General features: G+C 37.6%; 1 protein-coding gene across 2 annotated transcripts in view; it reads right to left on the bottom strand.

The window, feature by feature from the left end:
* Window positions 1–14,020, bottom strand: part of LOC109837504 (ABC transporter G family member 28-like) — a 48,789-nt gene that overhangs the window by 20,074 nt on the left and 14,695 nt on the right. For both annotated transcript variants that reach the window (XM_020405785.1, XM_020405786.1), the window contains exons 7-8: window positions 11,045–11,118; window positions 5,438–6,294 (exon numbers count right to left, since the gene is read on the bottom strand). In XM_020405785.1, coding sequence (XP_020261374.1) covers window positions 5,438–6,294; window positions 11,045–11,118 — 931 coding nt within the window. The remainder of the gene's footprint in view (window positions 1–5,437; window positions 6,295–11,044; window positions 11,119–14,020) is intronic.

The following is a 14,020-nucleotide window of genomic DNA, read 5'->3' as shown; positions in this document are numbered from 1 at the left end:
CCAGGATTTTCCCCCAGTTGTGATAACCCCTTTCCTTCAGTTCCATGACAATGTATTTCCTGTAAATACTCCATTTGATCACCAGATTGGTGTGGCAAACCCATATCATGAACTGGAATGCTTTTCCTGTGTAAAACATGCACAGGCCTTAGATCATTGCAAGGTTTTTCCCCCTGCTGTAAAGACCCCTTACCCTCAGTCCCCTGATCATGTACAACCTGTTCCTGAGGAACTTGTACCATTCCAACAGATCCACCATTGGTATTACCACCAGCTGAATTTCCAATGTCACCAGGAAATACTTTTTGTTTAGGGATCCATTTTTGTACTCTAGATATTTTTTTGCAATAGTTTGCATCATGTCCGACAACTTTGCACAAATCACACCATCTAGGTTTAAATTCATAGTGAATCTTCTGATTATAAGATTTCCCATTAGGACCTTGAACAGTTATCTGGTCTGGAAGGTCTGTTGGCATTTTAACCTTCACAAGAACTCTAGCATAGGTCAATCTTTGCTTAGTAGTAGTCAATTTATCAGTGGCAACAGGCTTTCCTATGATGCTTGCAATTTTGCTGATGCATTTAGAATTCCATAGGTTTAATTTCAGCTCAGGTAATTGGATCCATAAGGGGTAGATGCAATCATCAGATTTATAGATTTCCTCATTCACTGCCCATGGTTTCAAGAGCAAGGGTCTTGATCCAAAAAACCATGGACCATTGGTTATTACATCATTCATTTCATTCTTACTCTTGAACTTGAATAGAAAAATCCCAGCCCTTAGCAAACAGATTTCAGGAGAATGCTTCCAAACTTTCTTAATAAAGCCCTCCATAGCCTTAAATCTGATATTCATACCTAAGACTTGCCCAATCAGAGAAAATTGCCAGATTTTGGCACCCTCATTCCATTCATCATCATCAAACATAACAGAATCCTTAGACTCTGAGGGGACATAATTCAATTCCAAACCATTTCCCATTTTCCTGTTGTCTGAAAACAAACTTATCTAGCTTTTGGTAGTAATTGAAGAAGTTTTCTGATTAGAATTTTCTAAATCAATAGGCTTCTCAGATTCTTTAAAATTCTCGCTATCCTTTATCACATTCAAGATATCAGAATCCTCATTAACAGCTAAGTTTGGAATCAAGAAAGATCTAGCATCAGATTTAGCACTAGGAAACTGCTTTGATAAGGAAGAACCAGAGGAATCAACCAAATCTGCTTCCTCTGCCCAAGAAACCCTAGCAGAGCTCTTTCCTTCAAAACAAGATAAGAAGACTTACAGTGATTAATATCTTGGATTCCCGCCAACGGGGAACTATAGAGTTGACGATCTTGAATTCCCGCCATGAAAGATTTGTTGAGTAATCTAGAATGAGTTCCCACCATTGGATTCGGCATTAGCTCTCTATAAGAATCATTCCCTGAGAAAGAAGAATCAAGAATCTCCGCCATGGATTTAGCCTTCCATGTTCCCTTTGGACCCGTAGATCCCATAAGAGAATCTTCACCATCACCGCTATCAACAGAATTTGTGTCCAAAAGCTCCTCGTGATCGATCTGAGATGAGATCGAAGCTCCCAGTCCAGATTTGAGGATTTTTTTCCCGCTAAACTTCTTCTTCGCCATTGAAATCTCAGTAGATGCGCAGATTAGCAGGAGAGAAATCGCCTGCTAACATGCGACTAGGTGGTGGATAGTTGTAGTGATACTCATTTCCGCTTCGAGTCGCAAAAACTTCTTGTTCTTCTTCGGAGAGCGGGAAAGTAGGAGCTTCATCGCCATTCTCCTCGAAGATTGTGGAAGTAGCATTGCAGGACTTTCCTTTGCCCTTTCTTCTCGAGGAAGTCGCCCACTATTCGTCTTCAATGAGATCAGGATGAACCCATAGGATTTTGCCGTTTGGGGCTGTGTGTGGCACAAGTCTTTTTTGGCGTTGTCCATGTGGGTCGTCGTTTACTGTCTTCATCCCTACTTTGGTGATGCGCTCCGGTTTGAACCATGTTGTGGGAACCGATCCAAAGCTGATTGAAACCGCGTTTTCTCCAACATTCTTGGACGGCTTCGGGGTTATGACGCCTACATCAATTAGCGCCTGGATCTTGTCCTTGAGGTGGTAGCATGACTTCGTAGGGTGATGGACCGCCCTATGATATGCACAATACCTCGGATCCGTCACTTTGCTAGCCCCTTCTTGATCCACAATCGCTGGCAGCTGAATTTTGTTGTTCTCCAACAAGTACTTAAAGATGCCGGGAACTTCGTCATCTTTGAAGGAGTACACTTTGGGAAATCTTGGCTCTGAAGACTTCTGCTTCTGAGGCCGTTGTTGCCACTGTGATTGCGATTGTTGTGGCGCTCGTTGCTGCTACCGCTGTTGTTGTTGCTGAGGTTGCAATTGAAAGGTTTGATTAGCATCAACTGCATTAGTATGTGCCTTACCTCTCCCCCGTGGGACGAAATTTTGTGCTGGAGCATTTGTCGCCTGCTGGCCTCTCTCCGCCTTCTTTCTTCTGAGGAATCGCTCGGCTTGCTCTCCTCGGACCTTCAGATCCTTCCATGTCTTGGACGGTGCTGTCCCCATTGCTTCCAACACGTCTAGCGCGAGGTTGTTGTGGCAAGTCTGGAGAATGAATTCCTCGGTGATCGGTTCCCGACAGTTCATCGCCTTGTTCCGGAACCTCTTGACGAAGGTGTCAACCAATTCTCCATCTTTCTGTTTCTCGTACAGCAACGATCCGATGGATATCTCTGTGTCGTCGTCGAAGAAGTTGGCGAGGAACTTGGTCTCCATGTCGTCCCAGCTGTTCACACTACCTGGCTTGAGGCGGCGATACCAATCGAAGGCGGCTCCGCGAAGAGTGCCGACGAATGACCGCACCATCAGAGGCTCATTGCCGGAGATAACTCCCAGGTGCGATTTGAAATAAATCAAATGTTGAGTGGGGGAACCCATCCCATTAAACGGCGTGAAGTTAATTAGGTTGAACTTCGCCGGATATGGGATTGATTCCCACTCTCTTGGGTATGGACAAGGAATGCCCGTCTTTTTCATCTCTTGAGCGGAAATCAATGTATTGATTTTGCTCTAGAGATTTTTAATTTTCAAGTTTTCACCTGAGTCTGCGTTGATATTCTCATTACCACCCCCTGCATTGACGGGAGGATTATTGGCATTATGCGTCTCATTCGCATTTGTGTCCTCATCTTCCAGATTAACCGGGTTACGATGACTTGGCTCGCCTTGCTGGTTCGTCAATGCCTGGATTTGTTGGTCATGCATTTCTCTCATGTTTTGCATGGCCATCTGCATTTCGAACCTGAAGGTTTCCTGCTGCTTAGCTAAGGCGTCTTCAAGCATTTTGGCCACTTGCTCCGCACTTATCATAAGTGCCTCGCGGGGCTGTCCCTCGCTGGATACCGTATTATCTGATGCAACCGCGGAGCCGGCATCAGATTCTTCATCTTCTGAAGGGAGTCTTGTCCGAACCCTACCATAGGTTGCTCGCTCGATGGTTCCAGACTGCAGACGGGTTCTAGGCCGGGATGCTTTCAGAATCGATTCGAGATTGTCCCGCGCCGATGTCCCTCTACTGGTCATGTTGGTGGTGACCCTCGGAAGTTCTTCCTCTTCAACCACCGTTCTTCTTCGTCGGAAACGCCTAGGCCTTGGTTTTGACGTTTCGGTACTAAGTCTTTCGAAAACCGAAACTCGTTCGGGGACCGCCTTGATGCAGCTGCATTCAGACAATACTGCCCGAATGAGTTTGGAACAGGGGCACTGAGTTTCCTGTTCTCGGGGACTCCTTTTCCTGGTTTTATTCGTACCCCCAGCACGATAGTACAACTCGTCTGCTTGACGATCGGAGTAACCTATCGTGTGTTGGCACGACTTCTCAGGTATAACACTATCGTCATCAGACGATAATGTTTCCTTCTGAGGGGGAATTGCTTTCTTAGGGCTTTCGAAAGTCACGCGCCTCGAAACATGCCTTTTTGGGCGTGAGTTCTCGGCGGGCTCCTGGACTTCAATGCGCAAGTTGGTGCGCGTAGCTGCCCTGGTTTCTTCGTTAAGTTGGAGGTGACGACGACCCCCAGCATGTTGTGTCGTCCGGGGCTTCTTCATTGGGCCCAAACGATCTTGAACAGGAGCTTTGCCTCTCTCGTCGGGAATCAGACCGAGGTGCTCTAGGACTAGCTTCTTCCTTCGGGATGATTCTGCATGATCTCCCGGAGAAGCTATTGGGATTACCGGCGACTTTGGTTGATTCACAGGAAGTTGAACTTTGGTTGGAGGCTGCTTCGGTCTCCACACTTGGCGGGTTAATGGCGGCTTTTTGGCCACTCTTTCTTTCTTCAACTCCTCGGCCTTCTGCACAAGGATTTTTGCTTGTGCAAGCAATGCGCTCTTTTCATTTTTTTTGCACTTCATTTTTTACTTAGGTTCAACTATGGTTGCAATGTAGAGAGATTATTGTTATTTCAAGGTGAAGTGTAACTTGTAGCCATCTTTCACGTAAGTCGCATGTTGCAACTAAGGGACTGGTAGTGAGTTGCACCGAAACAAACACTTGCAACTAGCAAAATGTCTCGGTGCATGCAACTATAGTTGCAACTAGTCCAGTTGTAGGCTACCCAACGGCCCATAAGTATTAAAAACCTGTATTCGGGAGAGAACATAAGCATAGTAATAAAAGAGTCTCTTCCTTTCGTGAGAAACATAAACATATCATTACACTACTTACAGCTAAAAGAATCAACATGATATAAACATGAAAATTCAGGCCTTACAATATGAAGAAGGATTAACAGATTGGTCTAGGGTTCTGAAGTCGGGATATCAAGGGAAACATGATAACAGTAAAGAGTGATTTTCCCCAATGGATTCCATTGCAAATGTGCAACCAGCAAATAAAAATATTTGACATGAATAAATGTGACAACCAATCCCTACCTGAAGAATGGGTTAGCTATGACTATGACTCTATGAGCAAACTCATACTGTGCTGTAGAAAAGGATTGGATACTACTCTATTATCATAATCACAAACCACCGGTAAGATTCCCCAGTATTTTCCTATTTGAACCAGCTTATAGGTAAGAAGCAGCTAAGAGGGAAGGAGGATTGCTGCAATTAAAAACATACTGTTTTAGGCTTTAAATATGGCTACCACAAATCCAGTTATTTAGGCCTCAGCAACTCTTTCCTATGCAAAAAAGATTAAAGCACAATATAGCGGATTATGCAATTTATATATTAAACTGCTATTTTCATGTCTCAGCAGAAACATACTGAAATATGGAATATGGTCCTTTTTCAGTAAGTTATAGATTAAGCTGCTATTTTCATGTCTCAGCAGAAATAACTCATTGAGAAAGCATCAAATATATCCAATTTATATACATGATATAAAAATAAACACTTCGTACCTGCATTTAGCACTGAACCAAAGATTCTCCTCAACAGTCAAATTTCCATGCACAATATCATCTTGTGGTACAAAACCAATAATCTTCCTGTATGCCTGAATTGGCTCCAATTTTCCATTTATGAGAACTAAACCGCTTGCCTCGCATCCAGTTACCTTTCCTGAAACAGCACTAAGATATGTAGTCTTTCCTGCCCCAGATGGGCCCATGAGAGCAGCAACACGACCAGGCATTAATTTCCCTGTCACAGACCTAAGAATCTTTTTTCCGTTCCTTTTGAGAGTTAGTGTGAGGTCCTTGAAGGCAACCTCCATCACAGGCCTAGTTCTGATATCATCGTCAGTAGCCATAGAAATCACTCCGGTAAATGACAAGTTCTTATTTTGCTGCTGCATAGCTTTTTCTTTTTCAATTTGACCATATGCATATTTAAAGATCTGGCTACGAGTATGCATCTGTTTACCTTTAGGAGCATTTTTCTTGAGGTTTTTATCTCCAATTTTCAGATTCAAACCCATTTCATTATCAGGGTTCTCGTCCAATGAATGCATCATTTTGATAAGATCACTTGTCTCCTTACTTTTCGTTGTGGATGCTTTCGATGATTGCTGAGGTGCAGTTGGAGGCGTGGGAGAGGGAGCTTGTTTGCGAGAGAATGTACGAGATAATTGACTCTGAAGTCCAATTGCACTTTTCTTTGCAACATCTCTGGCTGATTTCCACCTCTCACGTGCCTGTGCAGTTTCTCTAGCCACTCTTGCAGCATTTTCTCTAGATTTTGCTTGTTTCCTTTCACGGTTGGTTAGAACTTGGCCAGAGAAGTTATATATAATCAGTAGCAACAAGCTCAGTCCAACCTTCAAAAAGGGGGAAAGGTCTTCAGATAGTAATAGGAAAAAAGTTAAGGTTGCCTAATAAACGGAAAGTCTGTTGTCCTGCAATAAAATGCTAAGAATATTGTCCATGTAGACAAAAGATGTTCTCTTTCTGACAAATAAGTAATGTTAAAGAAAAAATTGAATAAATATTATATTTTATGTTATCATAGAAGATATGTTCAAGCATTCTGTTTCGAGCATGAATTTATTGGAATTTCTTTTTATCAGAAGAAATTAAGATATGCTAGAAACAGAGAAAGACATGCAAGTAATGTTGATCATAAATGGAGAACAAAGAAAAGGTCAAAGTAGAAAATCCAAAAATAAATGAATCCAACCATACCGAAAGATACAAAAACTTATATCATGGAAATATGAATCTAATGCTTTGTTTGGGAGTTTACTAAGGGAAGGGACGGAGAGTTAAATAATGGAAAGGAAAGGTAGGGAATGGAAGTGAAAAGATAAAATATTGTTTGGGAGTTTAGTAAGGGGAACGGAAGCAAATTTGTTTTATCTTGTTTGAGAGTTCTAATAAAGAAGAGGGAAGTGAAGTGCATATGTATAAAGTTACATAAATACCCTTACATATTGGATGGGAGTATATCTTAGTCATTGATTTTAATATCATAAGGATAAAATTATCTTATCACATTGTAAAATTTTACATTGGTTTTTTCCATTCCATCCACTACCCCCCAAATTGGAGGGGAGTAAAATGGAAGGAAATTTAACCTTCCATTCCATCCTCTAACCCCTCAAAAAAACTCCCAAACAAGGTGAAATTGAAATTTCACTTTAACTTTCATCCATTAACCTCCATCCAAACAAGGTGTAAGAAAACCAATACCCCTGGACGCACTCCTAGTCCTAAATATTAATTATGATTCTAAAACCAACAAGAATCTAAGAACCATCACAAATGTTTCATTAAGATTGATAACACAATAACCACGGGTTTATATTTTAACTGAAAATATAAATTTGAATCCCGTCTAGAGCATCTTGATTAGAGAAGGGTTGTGGACTCATAAAGATAACCTTGTAAGAAAATATTTTGGTGTGAAGTTTGAGATTAAGAAGTTCGACCACAAAAGATTATGAAGTCGGTTTTGGTGCCTCAAAATCCACACAAAGCCTTGCAAGACCACGTCAGTAAGAAAATAGGCACAGTTCAACTATAACTAACAGACATGGTTACATAATACATCATGGATGACATAATTCTAACTGTTTATTGGTCAATGTAGGAGATCCTCTATATTACCCAGCACCTTCCAAACATGTTTAACTCAAAGAGAGAATCACATTGGCTGCATAAAAAGGAAGGATGGTAGTATTGGAGCATCTGAAATTTCGTATTTTTTCCCTGGGCAAAAAAGTAAAGTAATTCTAGAAACATGTTACAAAATGAATTTCCATAGGTCAATGGGCTACACCACAAAAAAGTTTATCCTAAATATAAGCCTCAATCAGATAACAATTACATTTTAAGAAGACTGATAAGATATTCTAATAACAGCAATAGTCAGATTTTAGCAAAGTGAATACACTACAATTGCGATCTTTCAATTTGGAACTTGAAAAAAACTTATCTTAACCTTTCCAATATACTAACTACTTTAGTACGCCCCTTTGAACTGGAGAATATATATCAATCACCATCCATCCTGTGACATAAAAGCGAAAGAGATCTTTTCTAGTGAGGGCTATAAAATATCGTCAACCCGGTCATGGGAAATAACAGAAGAGATCGCAGTCTTCTTGACCTGCACTAAACACTTATCTTGTTCCCAATCTTGAGCAGTTTTGTCAGTAACATTATTGACTGAAGACTCACTAGATCATGAACATCTTCGGTTTCAGATATTGAGATGGTAAGCTCTTGGATTATGCAGACATGCACTTAGACATGAAGGTAGATGAAGAATATTGGATTTGACATGTAGTCCTCTTAAGAATTAGATTAGGTCTCTGATATGGAGGCCAATAGAAGGATCTCAGCCATGTAAACATGTAGTAGGGTCTCATACATGGAGATAAATAGTAGCAAGGTGGCTGGAGTAGAAATAAGTTAGCAGCAGTATATAAAGGAAGCTGATCAGGTTTAAATCAGTCCTTTTTTATGGAGGGAATTCCATAGTTACTATCAACATGTGAGTTTTGTTGCGGGCTCAGCATAAGAGAATCCAACTTGAAAAACTGGAGAAATAATTGAAAGATCTCTCTCCAATTTGGATTATCTCCCACTGAACCTGCACAAAAGCCCTGTACTTAGGGGAAATTGAGGGGAAGGTAACAACGAATTTTTGATTGATTAGTTCAGAGCGTCTGTGACGGTGGAGTTGGGAAGATAACCAAGCCATCGACGGAGAGTGTAAAATGTTGCTTGAACCAAGAGGATGGTGTTTTAGGCTTAAGAAATGAGATTTTTAGAGTTGGAACTTATGCTTTAACACAATATTAGGATAGCAAGTGATTGGATACCAGAGAGTTGGCTACATTTCATGAGTTTAAAGCATATAACTGCAACTATCCAATCTTAAACATTCTTTAACTTTCCCAATATATTACCTATGCTAATAGATTATATCCTGTTACATCAACCATCTAAAAGTGTACAAGGGAAATTGACTGGAGAGATATGACATTTAAGGGATTGTGTTGTCTGGTGTCAAGTGGGTATGATGTTGCAAGATTATGTGGTCCTCAGTTTGGTATCAAACCTTTCAAACAAAAGCAAAAGCATAGTTCTACGCAAACTAAGTTCCACTATAATATATACCTTTGATATTATCTTAAAAGAAAACTAGTATTCCACTACACAAGATGCGTGCTGGATACAGTAAATATTTGTGAGAAATTAAAGGAATTGATACCCACACCCTATGTTACCCAGGTACTTCTATAATGAAGTCGTACCCGTACCGGACACGTACCCGATACTTTCCTGTACCCAAACTTCATGGACACTTCTTGAATATATGCATGCATTTATTATAACGTGTACTCAATTATACGATATATGTGTTAATTTAAAACACTTGGCAAAGACTTCCTGGACGTAGAGCTTACACTTCACATCCGTCTTTTGAAACTAATGAGATATGGGTCAGATTCATTTCAGTCCATACCCAAGTTTAAAACTATATAGTTAATGGGTCGTTTAGATGTCTAGTAAAAAAAACTATATAGTTAATGGGTCGTTTAGATGTCTAGTAAAAAAATGAGTAGTTTACAATTCACGATAATCAATATGATAAAAATGAGTAGTTTACAATTCACGATAATCAATATGATAAAAGAAACTCAAAAATGTGATCGGAATTTTGATTCTAATGACACATAAAGGGGAAAAAAGTATCTTATGTACAGTATTAATTCAATACATATATGTAGTGGTGTCCCCGTACCCTACATTTTACAGTTTTGCCGTGTCCCGTACCCGCACCCGCACCCGTACCAGTACCCGTGCCCGTTTCCATGCAACTTAGCTCACACCTAAATGCAAAAAATTTCTAGTCTTCCTGAGCACGCAATGCATGCATGTCACAGACACATTTGTGCATAATAAAAATGGATAATAAAACTTTAATTATTTTCCTAATATAAATATTCTATTAAAAATTATTGCAAAAAAATGACATAACATATATTTATGTTTAATAGAATTTGTAAGAAAAAAACTAATGGCAAATTTATATAAATATAACAAAATTCACAAAATAATAATGCATTATAACACCAATTTTTTCCTAAGCAGCATATTTTCCTCCAAAATTTTCACATAGGAATCAATTTTAAGTTAACTTATTTTAGACAAGTATTATTCGAACATAGCACTTACGAAATGCGATTTTGTTTCTATTAACTTACTTTTCAAACTTCAAACAAAATGTCCATAAATTGACTGTATCCAGTGCTTACTTTTTCTATAAAATTTAAATAAGCATGAAAAAGGCATCCCAAACGAATGTGTTGCCTGCATGACAATTAATCAAGCCTTGTTCAAACTATAAGGTTTTTTTTTATAAGCCTTGTTCAAACTATAAGGTTTTTTTTTATTTCATTCTGTTGAATCAATCAGTGATCATTCTGCCTCTATTTAGCATTTCATTCTTGCGAAGGATTGCATTAGTGAGTTTCATGGGTGAGAAAAAATGCAAATAACCTAATTGCTTTCCATGTTTGCCCTTTCCATTGCTGTGAATGTAGTACAAATTGTTAAGGATATTTTATGGAATTATTTGAATTCGTGACTAACACCAAAAAGTTAAAACCAAAATGATGACTTTTCTTTATTAATAGTAATAGATATTGTAGTGAGATGAATGTGACGATTTTACAACTAAGAGCATGTCTAGTAAATGGTCAAAGAAGATTGTTATCCACTTTTGTAGATTATAATCGACTTAGTTTTGGGTGTTTGGCAAGTGGATTAGTTTGGATTATAATCCACCAAAAAATAGGCTAGGGTATCCAAGCTTATTTTTCGGTGGATTATAATCCGTGAAGTTTGACCAAGTAAAAGATAAGTTTACTCCCTCATGATTTCACAAACTCCCAGCCCATTTATCAACTCACCCATCAACTCCTTTCCAATCATTTTGACAACAATATTGACAACAATAGTAGATTATAATCCACCCATTTGCAAAACATGTATGTATCTGATAGTAAGCCAATGTATCAGAAAGTAAATATAATAATCACAAAAAAAATTACTTACTACTAAGAGAACGCCAAATACAGTGATATTCTGATTGGTAGAATTTGGCTTACATGAACCCTTATTAAAGCACTCTGCAAGCACATATGAACTTTAATCAAGAGCAAGCAAAGTGTGAGAGAAAGAGAAGTTCCTAGTTAATGCAATCATTATAAATGTTATTAATTAAACAGAAATAGAGGAAGCTAAACTTAAACCAGTTACAAATATATGGTGTAAAGCACTCATATATGAAGTAAAGCTAGAATAAACTTAAGTTGATAGGAGCTCTTGTCCTCCGACTTTTTAATCCCTTGATTTTTGCTTTGAGATTCATGCTATTCACCAATGCTTCTCTTTAAGATGTGCACCTAGATCTTTATTACATACTAGCACAAATCTCAAAGCAAATTCAATGGATAAAAAAGTGGGTGGACAAGAACTCTTATCCACTTACATTTACAAGAGTTTTACTCTAAACATATGCACAGTATCGGATTACTTGACTAATGATTTAGCATATGATAGTTGTGTGATGTTTAAGAGTCTAAGAACATCCACCTTTTAAGAGAGATTAGAATATCAAACAAATCATTTATTAATTTATGATATTGGAGATTTTCCTCCATTGTTCATAAAATATTATGTTTGAATACATAGCTGCATGGCAGTGTGCACCCTCTATTTATGAAGGCAGGATACTAAGATATCACTATCTTTCAATAATATTTCTGGAGTTACTTCTTTAGGTCACTTATGGAGACAAGGTCTAAGAATAGCGCTCAATGGTGATAAATTTACATTACCATCCAGACTAATTTAAATTAACTCAATTTGCAGATGGACAGAGTAGACACCAATGGTGTCCATGTTTTTATTTTTTAGAAAAGTTTATTTAAGAAATACCATGGCAAAAGGCGAAGGTAGAACAGAAAATGACAAGAAAAAGGAAAAACACCATGGAAAAATATTAGACATTGTGGTACCTGTTTAAGGATGAAATCGTAAATGAACTATTTTCCATTTATTACACCGGACTGCATTCAACGTTTTAAATATCAGTTTTATCGAAAATATATATCGGATGGCCAAAATTTATATCAGATTGCGGTTATCGGGATATATCGGGCATAAGTAGTAAAAATCAGAGTGTCATATCGAATGGTGAGCATTTATAATATATTGTCATAAAATGTAATCTAAGCACACTTACTAAAATGTGAACATACCAAAACGCCTTCGAGAAAGACTCAGAATAATAGAGCGATGAATTTGAGGAGAGCGAAGCAGGTGAAAAGAAATTTGGACTAATTGCTCTAAACGCAATAAGAAACAATGAGTCGGATTGGTGGTTTTGATTTTATTTAGGGGGTCAAGTTCAGGTTTGAAAATTAAGGATTTTGACACCCAAACGCCAATAAGTAGTTAGGATGTTTTTTCTAACAAAATTGGCCGATTTAAACCCTATAAAAAATGGCCTATTAATCGGATTCTCACCGATATATCAAAGAAAATTGGTGAAAAACGATAACCTATTTAATTTTCGAGAAATCATATCGGCAATCGTCCAAACCCTATACATCGGCGATATATCCATAAAATCGGCCTATTTTTAAAACATTGACTGCATTGCATTTATTACAATGTGAAACACAAATTTTTATTTACTTTTAGATATGTTAGATAAAATCTCTATCAGTCCTTTAAATGTCTTGTCTGTTATCAAATCAGCTACTACGCTTACATACTAACCAAAATTTAATAAGTGAAGTTCACCTACCTTCAGTTGCCATTGGCTGCATTTTGCAAGTTTACTCTATATTGTGCAAACATTTGGAACATATTAATGAGCTCACATTTAAAATTCATGATGTCTTGCTTTATCTATTAGTAAAGTTCGAATGTTGAAGTCTATTGAAGATTCATGATGCTTGCTTTATATATTAGTAAAGATCGAATATTGAAGTTTGTTGACTCCAAGTAAACCTGTTAAAATTTAATAAGCTATGTTCAGATGCCTTGTTTATTTTATATGTTATAGTAAGCATTTATTATAAGAAAATAAATAGGTTGGGTCATAAAAATTATAACATTTCACTTACTCTGATAAAGAGAATCATTTTATAAAATGTAGTATATGGGGAACCTACCAAATTAAGTTTTTTCTAGAGCAAACAAAAGCTCATTATTTTTATTAACGGTATGATAAGCTCACAATACAATAACCTAAGAACTACTACTTTCCCATTCTTCTACACCCAACTGAACATTTACAAACTTTACATTGTCATACAAATTATGCTTTGAAAACATCTATATCTTTCATGCATTTTTCATCTCTATATATTCGCATCTGGGTACATTCATGTCCTGCATTAATTTTACTAAAATCTATGTCACCAATCATTTTTCATGCTTATAACAGCTCTGCCAAAAACTCCATATAGCATAAAGACATATAGTAAACATCAGTCCCTTAACAAAAGCCTTATGCATTCGTATGTCTAAAAATACTGTAAAAATGATTAGTATAAAAATTCTTTATCAAAGTTATCTTCAGTGTCCTTTTCTGAATAGACTATCTTCATAAGTTAATTGACGTTAAACTATAAAGAAGCATCCACTTTAAAGTCCTTTCAAATGGTTTATAGATGCTTCACTGGTAATCATCTATCAATGCTTCATAAAAAATCAAGAAACTTTTATGTCCAGCATGAACAATTCCTAATAAATATACAGCTGTACATAAACTTTTCTGCTAACTAATTAGGATCAGTTAGCCTTAACTAGTTAAGTTCAAATGAAATTCAGTAAAAGATTTTGATTTTTTCCCCATTTTATTGGTCGTTTCCGAACTATGTATTTGAACAAAAAACAAATATAGGCACATGAATACCCATAGTAAGGATTATTGCATCCTAAGGAAGCTAGCTCTTAGGACTCCATGGAAACACTCTGCATAAGGTTTATTCGCGTCTAACAGATCGCATGATGAGC

Source organism: Asparagus officinalis, chromosome 4 (genome assembly GCF_001876935.1).
Source record: "Asparagus officinalis chromosome 4, Aspof.V1, whole genome shotgun sequence".
Taxonomy (NCBI): Eukaryota; Viridiplantae; Streptophyta; class Magnoliopsida; order Asparagales; family Asparagaceae; genus Asparagus; species Asparagus officinalis.
Note: the sequence above shows the minus strand (reverse complement) of the source record. Positions and strands in the feature narration are given on the sequence as shown.